General features: G+C 46.7%; 1 protein-coding gene across 2 annotated transcripts; it reads right to left on the reverse strand.

Moving 5' to 3' along the window:
* Positions 1–426: 426 nt before the first annotated feature.
* LOC136531738 (CRM-domain containing factor CFM3, chloroplastic/mitochondrial-like) lies at positions 427–6,188 on the reverse strand. Of its 2 annotated transcripts, none has more exons than XM_066524389.1 (10): positions 5,286–6,188; positions 4,592–5,069; positions 4,364–4,494; positions 3,356–3,700; positions 2,977–3,133; positions 2,609–2,901; positions 2,450–2,509; positions 1,449–1,538; positions 1,199–1,358; positions 427–765 (listed from the first exon to the last, which is right to left on the reverse strand). In XM_066524389.1, exons 1-9 carry the CDS (start codon positions 6,045–6,047, stop codon positions 1,269–1,271), a joined length of 2,406 nt encoding a protein of 801 aa, XP_066380486.1. In that variant the 5' UTR covers positions 6,048–6,188; the 3' UTR covers positions 427–765; positions 1,199–1,268. The 2 variants fall into 2 exon arrangements, with proteins under 2 accessions (XP_066380486.1, XP_066380485.1); XM_066524388.1 differs by having other exon boundaries at positions 1,199–1,376.
* Between the last annotated feature and the right edge of the window lie 2,974 nt (positions 6,189–9,162).

Below are 9,162 nucleotides of genomic sequence, written 5' to 3' on the forward strand. Positions count from 1 at the left end.
CCTGTGCTGCACTGTCCCGCTCCTGCACTCTCGCTGTCCCGCGCCGTGTCGTGCTGCATGCATTAGCAGAGCAGACAGCACGGCGCGCCATCACGCCACACCGGGTGCTCTATCCCCGTTTCTCTCAGCCGCTGCTCCTACGTGGTTGCTAATATCAGCGACATAGCCAGTAGCCCAGTTGCACAATGGTCTTTCGGGGGCATATTAATCGGAGGAGCCAAGCTTTCCAATATTCATTCGTCCCTCCATTGCCCTTCACGAGATAAGACTGTTGGAACTTCGAAACCTTGAGGTTAACAAATACTCTAGCTGATTGGCTGGTTGCCGCCAACTGGATGTCTGTCGAAGTCCGTCGAGAAGAAGAGAAATTGGACTCACCCCAATATTTATCAGAGAGTAGAAGAGAAAAGTTTGAACAGTGGGACATTCTTTACTTGTTGGCCAAATTTATCTTATTATGATGTATTTCAGTATTTGACCTGGAATGGTTTACACAATGCTCGCGTCCAGGTATATAATCTGGAGCAGAATGGGTAAAAGAAAACACCTCCTAAGCCCTCTAAGTTATATAGTCACAAAATGGGAACGCAAAACTAAAAGAAAAGAAGAGGATGCTGTAAGCATGCAGGGTGATCTCGAAATTGCATCGTTCAACAAATTTCCCAGATTGGCACCAACACTTCTAGGCCAAATTCCAAGAACGAACGGAGCACAGGCATAATAGATGTTGTACCGGTCATGAAGGTCCATCGGCAAACTTGTGTTCTGCAATAGGTCAATCCAGAGCTAAAGTGATTTGAAATATAATCTATTTACACAACATAAAAAGAAACCACAAGAAAAGATTTAAAATATGCCACCTCTGTTAGGCTCAATGAAAAAACAAAGGTCTAACAGTTAGGAAGATCATAACATTTATACAAGGTATTTCTGAGATTGGGGTTATTTGAGAATTGATACTTATATATTCTATCAAAAAACCAGCAACAACGTCCATCCAATTACATAGATCTTACCTCTAAATAAATGAGACTTGTTACTACATATTGCCCTTGAATTTGATTAATAATGCCCCACATATAGAAATAAACAGCATGAGTGACACTTTCTACATAATATTATTTTGCGATGTGCAAATACTATATAAAGACAAAAAAAAGAACTAGTGAACCGAAAAAGCAACTTTGTTTTCTCGTACCATGAATGTCCCAGAGAAAGTAGTATCACGTCCAAAGAATCATCAATTCAGAAGTACAAACAATTCGAAGTCAATATTTGTCAATCTCCTCATCTTCAATGTCGTCATCGTAATCATCATATTCATCTTCATCAGCTGATTCATCAAAATCATCTTGATCCTGACGACAAGCGGACAACTAAGGAAGGATGAGTAGTTTTATAGTGGGTTCAGAAACAGACAGCATACAGTTTGGGAAAAAAATGCATACCTCATCATAGCTACCAGAGGTGACTGCCATGCCATATTCATTTTCTGAATCTGAGTTATCATCATCTTGTTCCTCATAGTCCTCAATACCCTGTTTTGTTTTACATCACATTAGTTATTTATTAGCGCAACTACATTTATCTGGCACACCTCTGTTTACATCACATTAGTTATTCACTAGCGCAACTACATTTATCTGGCACACCTCTGTTGAATCTAGTATGAAAGTCCCAAGGGACTGCCTAAATGGCAATTACTAAATATCGATCGATGAAATAAAGGGATGAAGTGTCACACGTCTGATCTGGGGGGTTGATTTCCCTTTGATTAGAGGGTAAATTAGGGGAATCTGAGGGAAATTAGGGAGGAAGGACGACTGCCCTAGAGCTGGCCGCGCCTAAAGGAGGGGAAGTGCAGCGGCAGCAGGGTGCCGCTGCCGGTCTGGCTTGCGGAAGTCAACATGGTACGGAAATTCCAGGGGAATTCGGGAGCAGAATTGAGAGAAGAGGGATTAAAGGGAGCAATTGCTTGAGAATGCAAACTGTTCCTAAGAAAAGGGAGGGGACAGGGACAGGGGGCTGCGGCCGGCCTGGCACGTGGTGGACGGCGGCGCACGCAGGAGGCGGCATGGGCGCAGCGGCTGTAATAGAGAGAGGGGGGGGGGGGGAGAGAGAGAGAACTTCCTAATCCTAAACCCAGACGGGCTTTGCAGCACGCCACAGTACCATCGCGGGTACTGTTCATGCTGGGCCCAATTGGGCTTAGGCCTGACACCTCCATAGCCCGTCACGGCTGTATTGGCCCGTGACATTAAGGAAGGCTGAGGGAGCAACTGTAATGTGTGTATACCAAAGGAAATGTCATCAAGAAAAGGAAAGGAACCACCACGAGTGCCATAATTTTGCTGATATATATTGCTATGCATCCAGAAATTAACTCAGATGCTGTTGAAATAATACAGTGCAATACCCCCAAAAAAAATCCTAATGAAAAGTTACATACCAGATCCAACTTCGTCTGCTTGATATTGCTTTCCAGTTGATCTATATGCTGACTAAGGGCCTGCATAATACATTATTAGTTTAAAGGAAATCAGAAAGATTCTATTGTTGCCTAGAAGAATTTTCAATAAAAAACTCTACTTTCATAAGGCAAACTAACCTCATGACGTTGCATAGCAATCGCACGTTTCAGTGCCTTAGCTTTTGTTAAGAGGTTTCTTGGCCTTATGTTAATAGGCCTCCTATAGTTCTTTCCACGGTAAAAAATGAGTGCATAGCCCTTTGGAACTCTTTCAATGGCAACTAGTATACCACCACTCTCATATGCAAGAAGTCGTGCCGTCTCTTCAACGAATGACAAAGTCTTCTGCTTTGAAATTAATTTGACAACTTCCCTGTGCTTCCAATGCAAGTGCATATTTTCAATTACACCATCAAAAACGCCACGAACTCCTGAAATACATAAGGAAAATGATCAGTCAATAGAAACTGTGGAGCGTGTTAGAAGATAATTGTTCAAGAAATTACCAAGTGGCAAATATGACTTAAGCCGTAAACCAATCCTATGGAAAACAGACTTTTCCTCATCTGTAATCATTTCTTGATCATCACATGGATCGGCAAGTACCATAGAAGCTTCAATTTTTGATAGTAAGCGTTCCGCTCTATGTATTTTTGCCTGAGCCTGAACATTTGAAGAGAAAAATTAAGGAACAAGTAGTGACTAACTAAAGGAAGCAGAAAAGGAATTGCATAACAAGAAGGTAAGAAAGTCAACCTCACAACAACATATATTAACTATATATGCACCACTAAATTGAAATATCCTAGTTTAAATGTAAGCTAGTTTTTATCCTTTTCAAGCTATGGTGGTTCAAGAAGAACAAATAGAATCTTTAGTGCTCACAATGGAAAGCTTGTGTTCGAGTTTCCTGTAAAGCTTTTGCTTTTCTGATCTAGAAGAAGCTTCTTTCATTTCTTCTTGCTCCTTAGCAGTTACTTCTCTTCCCCAACGAGCTTGGGCCTCCTGAAACTCAGCAAGAGTACCCACAAGAGCATGCCCATCTAAGCCATCATCCGGAGGTTGTGCAATCAAAACGTTTCTTCTCTGCTCCTCCATATTCTGAATATCCTTTGTCAACTCCTCTCTTTCAGCCAACACAGCTGCCACAGATGTTGGGAGGAAGTCTTTTCCACGATATATTACAATGTAAAATTTATTTCGAAGAAGCAAGGTACCCCCTGTTAGATTCTGAGTAACATGAGAACGAAAATTGTAAGATATTAAGCTATTTCAGGAAGCTTGAACTACAAAAGCACATATGGTACATCAACACACTTGATTTGTATCTTTAGGGAGAAGATTTTGGAACTATAAGAAATTTCAACATAGGAAGAATATAAAGCTAAAGCAAAATAAGCATTCTCTACTGCAACCTTACTGAACCATTCTCAACTTCAATGTTGGGAAGATAGAGTTTACTGTAAAGGAACCAAACTATGCAAGTATAGGAAGCAAAATTCAGTTTACTAATATTTAATAAAAAAAACTAATTTATAAACTGATTTATAGCCATTATTTTAGGAACCTTTTGCTTTGAGTGATTCTTTTGATATAAGATTGCTAAGCGAATCTGGAATAGCATGTGACTTTTAGTTGCCTCAGATAAAACAAGTGTGTTTGTATGATATTTTCAGGGCTTTGTGACAAAGTTATAAGCTGACACTAACTTTTTTTTTGCAAGATTCCTTCAGAAAAAAAAAAAGTTGCCAAGTGGTCATGTCAGTCAATGAGGAAAAATCAAGAATATGGCATTCAAACCTTTATTTCTTCAGCCATTATCTTGTTATTTGTGTTCTGTATTCCATGGTCATGTCAGTCAATGAGGAAAAATCAAGATTATGGCATTCAAACCTTTATTTCTTCAGCCATTATCTTGTTATTTGTGTTCTGTATTCCACGTTTGACAGCAATTTTCACCACCAAACTCTTCTCCCAGAGCTTAACAATTGCTGCTGCCAAACCTTGATGATTCCGGTTCCTCCCTTCAATGAAATTTAGCAAGCTATAAGAAGGCCTTTGCTGCCAACTGGTAAAAGCTATGACAGGGAAAAGTAAAACTGACACTGTCAAAAGCAATACCTAGAGCAAAATGGCATGGAAGGTTCCTCGCTAACTTTCGCAAGTTAGTCAGCTCTGCGTTGGTAAGCGTCGAACGCATTTCAGTCGGAAGAACTCTATATGGCGTTTTATAACCAGGGATCGTTTGAGGCAGCAAGTCAGCATCCACTGGTAAGATACCCGTTCCCCACCAATCCACAAAACGAGGACCCAGCCCATCAAGCATCTGATTGAACTCCAGCTCTTCCTCTGTCATGTCCTCAGTATTCTGCGTGTTCAACTGGGACATGTTTGCATGCTGCGCAGCCAAATCCTTTCCCTGAACATCATTCTCAACAGGGCTGGAGGCATCTGGGATGAACAATGCACCTTCTTCCCCCTTCACTGGTGATGAGGCACCATTTAGAGTTTGAGATTTCAGAGGCCTCTTGTAATTGCTCCCTCGGTAAACCACCATTACACTTCCAGACCTCCATATGATCAATCCGCCTGTGCGTCGCTGATCAATGCACACAAACTCGTGTTAGGAATCCATTTCTGGAAGACAACCAATACTCTGAGTGAGACTCAAATTCACTGCAATTAACTGGACAATGCAGGTTGAATTGCCACTATTGCATCACTAAACTAATCAGTATTGACGTTTGATGAACAAGCTGGAAGTGCCACATAATTTGAGATCAGAGTCAGAGGGCAGGGGCAAAATGGTGCAAACCTCAACGAGCTCATGAGCTGTCTTCATGTCGTGCGCGAGGTCCTCATGGAACTTGAGGCGGACCAGCTCCGACTTCCTCCAGGCGTCATGGATCTTCTCCATGACGGCCGTGGTGACTCCCGCCTTGGGCACGGTGATGCGGTCGCGAAGCATCATCCCCAGCCTGCGCAGCCGGCGCAGCTCCTCGTCCTCGATCGTGAGCTCGGCCAGCGTGGGCGCCTTGACCCGCCTCCTCTTGGCTCCATCCTCCTCGTCCCTCGTCGGCCCCGTGGGCTCGTCGTCCCTCTCCCACGGGAGGACGGCGTCGTCGAAGCTGGCGGCCGCGAACTGGCGGTCAGGCCGCGCCCAGCTGCGGTCGAGCAGGTCGCCAAGGCGCTCGGTGCCGTCGGGAGGCGCCGCGGCGGCCGTGGCAGCGGAGGGGTCATCGTCGTCGGAGGCGAGGCCGAGGTTACGGAGGCGGTGGACGATGCGGTCTATGGACGTGGTCGGGGACGGGACGGGAGCGGGAGGTGGGGCGGGACGGGAGGGGTCGGAGGGCGCCCACTTCTGCAGCCACGGCGCGCCCGTGCTGGTGGAGGGTGGGGATGTGCGATTGCCGCCGGTGGAGGAAGGGGAGGAGGCCGAGGCCGCGGCCGCGGCCGCGGCCGCGGCGGACGAGGAGGAGGAGACGTGGCGTGAGGAGGGGGAGGAGAGGAGGCGGTGGATGCTGGGGCGGGACGAGAGGCGGAAGGAGTGATGGAGCGGGAGCTCGGAGAGCGCCATGGAGCGCCGGGGAGCGGACGGCGGGACCAGCGGTTGGGGGGTTTAGCGCGGTGGCGCCATGGATTTGGGGTGAGAGTGCGTGTGGGGTTTTTTGGGCTGTGTGGTGGCGGATAAGGGGAGGACCGGAGGGCATTCTCTCTTTTTTTTTTCTTTCTTTTTTGTTTGTTTGCTTGTTTGGTCTGTGTGCAATGTGCATCAAATTTCGGTTGAATTTACATTCTCGTGAAAATTGCAGCTTAGTTTCACGATTAATCGACTGTTATTATGAATTATCATTAGTCCAGCAAGCAGCTCAGTCTGCTTCTAGCCTTCTACGATCTCTGAACTTTTTTTGTGACAGGTCAACAGCACCAGCTCTTCTGATGAGTGTGTATCAGCTGTCATTGTCAGAGATTTTACATGCTTGGAAAAGTTAAACTTGATCCGTTCACTTTGAGTTCTGTCACAAAGGCTACACGCCATTAAATTTATTTTCAGTCATATATGCACGCGTCAAGTAAATAAAGAAGTATACAGTCGGCAAACCAGAAAGCACTGCTGCTGGAGCAGCGGTAGAAGTAGTTTTCCGCGTAAACAGCGGTGGTAGTAGATGTGGACCGACGACGTCTCTCTGTTCATCTGAGGCGCAGCATTTCACGGTGCCGGGGGAATGGCCGGCTCCGGGTCTTGACGGCCGAGGATGCTGCAATGCTTCTTCGGCTTCTCCTTTTCCTCCACAGCAGCGGAGCTCGCAGCAGCTGTCGTGGCGAACAGCAGCAGGCGCGCCACTCCCAGGAGCCAGAGCATGAGCCCAGCGAGCGCGCACCCGTCGTGGACAGCAGGCGGCTCGCCGATGGCGGAGAACAGGATCACCGACGCGCCGAGCAGCATGAGTGGCAGGTGGTGGTAGAGGGCCGGGCGTGGACCTGCCATGGATTGCTCGCGTTCCGTTGCGTGGAATGCAGGGCGTGTTCGTGCTCGTCGATGGTCAAGTGGACATGGTAGGAACACGACTGATGTTGCCGCCTGTTTATATAGCCATATAACCAACGGAGAACGGACCGATGGAGATTGTTATCAAAAGAAAGAAGGGGACGGATGGGAAGGAAGGAAGGAACGAACTGATGTTTGGTTAACCACCCGACGTACAGGGGAATAACCGAATAAGGATCAGATTTGAAGGCCGAGAGTACCACAACCACGGAATCGTCCTCCTGGCCGCTCACTTGTTTGGGAAAGTCCTGTCGCTTTACAGCCTGTTCGGCTGGAGCGGCTGGCTGGCTGGCGCTTATGTTGACTTAAACGTAATGTAGCATTGTGTTAGCACAATTTTTTTTCCAAACATTCGTAATAGGGATCTTATTTGAAGGATATATAATATAATAATGTAAAGGTGATAAAAAAAACAAAACCGTATGCGAGAGTTATAGTTATAGTAATTTAAATGTGCCCCATCTTTCAGAATTAAAATTAACCAATCGTGTAAAATTTAAGTTGGAAATTTGATTATTTAGTAATCAAGAAGAGGTTCTATTGAGACTCTAATATTCTTTATTATGTTCTCTCTCCTGCACGGCTGCACCTTCTCTACACGATTCTGTTAACCCTAGGCTTTGCTGTACCTGACCTACGGCAAGACCCAGGCAGGTTTTGGTGGGACTTGGGAGTGACCATCCTGGTCCACGTACATCCCCAAAACAGGGAAGCCAGGTGCCGGGGCTTCCAAAGGAAAAGGTAAAGAGTCGAATCGGATTTTCGGCGACATACGATGAAGTGGGAGCGGAAGGAGGTCAGAAAGTGAGATTTTTCCGCTTGGCCACTGGAGGTCGGGAGGAGCCGGTGAGGTATCCATGCAACGCGACCAGGAATTTTGGCGCACTGGAGGACGAGGCATCCAGATTCCAGACGACCACCGTGGGACATCATGACATATTGCCATGGCTTAGCTTGCAGCATTGTCAGGGCTTGGGGTTCGTTTCTTCACTAGGCAAGCAAGAAGCAGTACCATCTCCTCGACCACTCGTCGTCCATCCCTTTGCACTTTGCAGAGTCAAAAGTAGGCCGTGATGCAAAGTGAAGACTGAAGAGGGAGGGCCAGCCAGCAACGGAGCTGTTGGTTTTTACTGCGAAGCCGCCCAAAATAAAGCATGCCAGTTTTTTTTTGGGTGAAGGAAACAACATTGCCAGTTCGCCGTTCAGCTGTGGCTGTGAGCCTGTGAAGGCAGTCCATTTCCATGCTCATGGTGTTTCAGTCCACCATAATCATTCGCACAGGGAAACGACCTGCCTAGAAGTGCTAGATAGCAACTCTGAAATCTTCTTAGGCCAGTCTCAATAATAGTTTCCTCTACATTTAATATCATATATATAAGTACTTCTTATGATGTGTCAAGATTTTTAAGAAGAGAGAATATGTGAGTTTTATGGGGATGAAACTCTCTTCGCTCGGTTTCTAAGTTTAGATGAGTTATAAATTAAATATATATGGAACAAAAAAAACTATACATTGAGAATGATTGTTCATTCATGTTTCACCGCATTCGCATTCTACATTTTTAGAAACAACTCTATGAAACTCTATTGAGAATGCGGTTTAATGGAGGCGGAAGGGTCGCCGTCATCGGAGGCGAGGCCGAGGATGATACGGTTGATGGACATGGTTGGGGACGGGACGGGAGCGGGAGCTACGGCGGGTCGGGAGGGGTCGGAGGGCCCCACCTCTCCAGCCATAGCGTGCCGATGCTGGGGCTGCGCGATTGTCGCCGATGGAGGAAGGGGAGGAGGTTGAGGCCGCGGTGGCGGCAGACAAGAAGGAGGAGAAGGAGAGGAGGCGAAGCGGGAAGAGGCGGTGGATGTTGGAGTGGGACGAGAGGTGGAAGGAGTGGTGAAGTGGGAGCTCGGAGAGCGCCATTAGGCGCAGGGAGCAGAGGGCAGACCGACAGTTGGGGGGTTTAGTGCGGTGGCGCCATGGATTTGGGGGTGAGACGGCGTGCTGGGTTTTGGGCTTGGTGGTGGCGGATAAGGGGGAGGACCGGAGGGGATTTTTTCTTTCTTTCTTTTTTCGAAACGACTAGTGCCCGAAGGTCGGGACGGACGCTCCTTGCTAATAGACGAGAAACCGCGCCACCAGTTTTTG

This window comes from Miscanthus floridulus, unplaced genomic scaffold (assembly GCF_019320115.1).
Source record: "Miscanthus floridulus cultivar M001 unplaced genomic scaffold, ASM1932011v1 fs_42_1_2, whole genome shotgun sequence".
NCBI classification, from domain to species: Eukaryota; Viridiplantae; Streptophyta; class Magnoliopsida; order Poales; family Poaceae; genus Miscanthus; species Miscanthus floridulus.

Coding starts and splice junctions, on each gene's coding strand:
- LOC136531738 (XM_066524388.1), bottom strand. CDS start 6,047: ATGGCGCTCTCCGAGCTCCCGCTCCATCACTCCTTCCGCCTCTCGTCC. Junction 5,070..5,285: donor CAGCTCATGAGCTCGTTGAG/GTTTGCACCATT, acceptor TGCATTGATCAG/CGACGCACAGGCGGATTGAT. Junction 2,510..2,608: donor TTGCTATGCAACGTCATGAG/GTTAGTTTGCCT, acceptor TGTATTATGCAG/GCCCTTAGTCAGCATATAGA.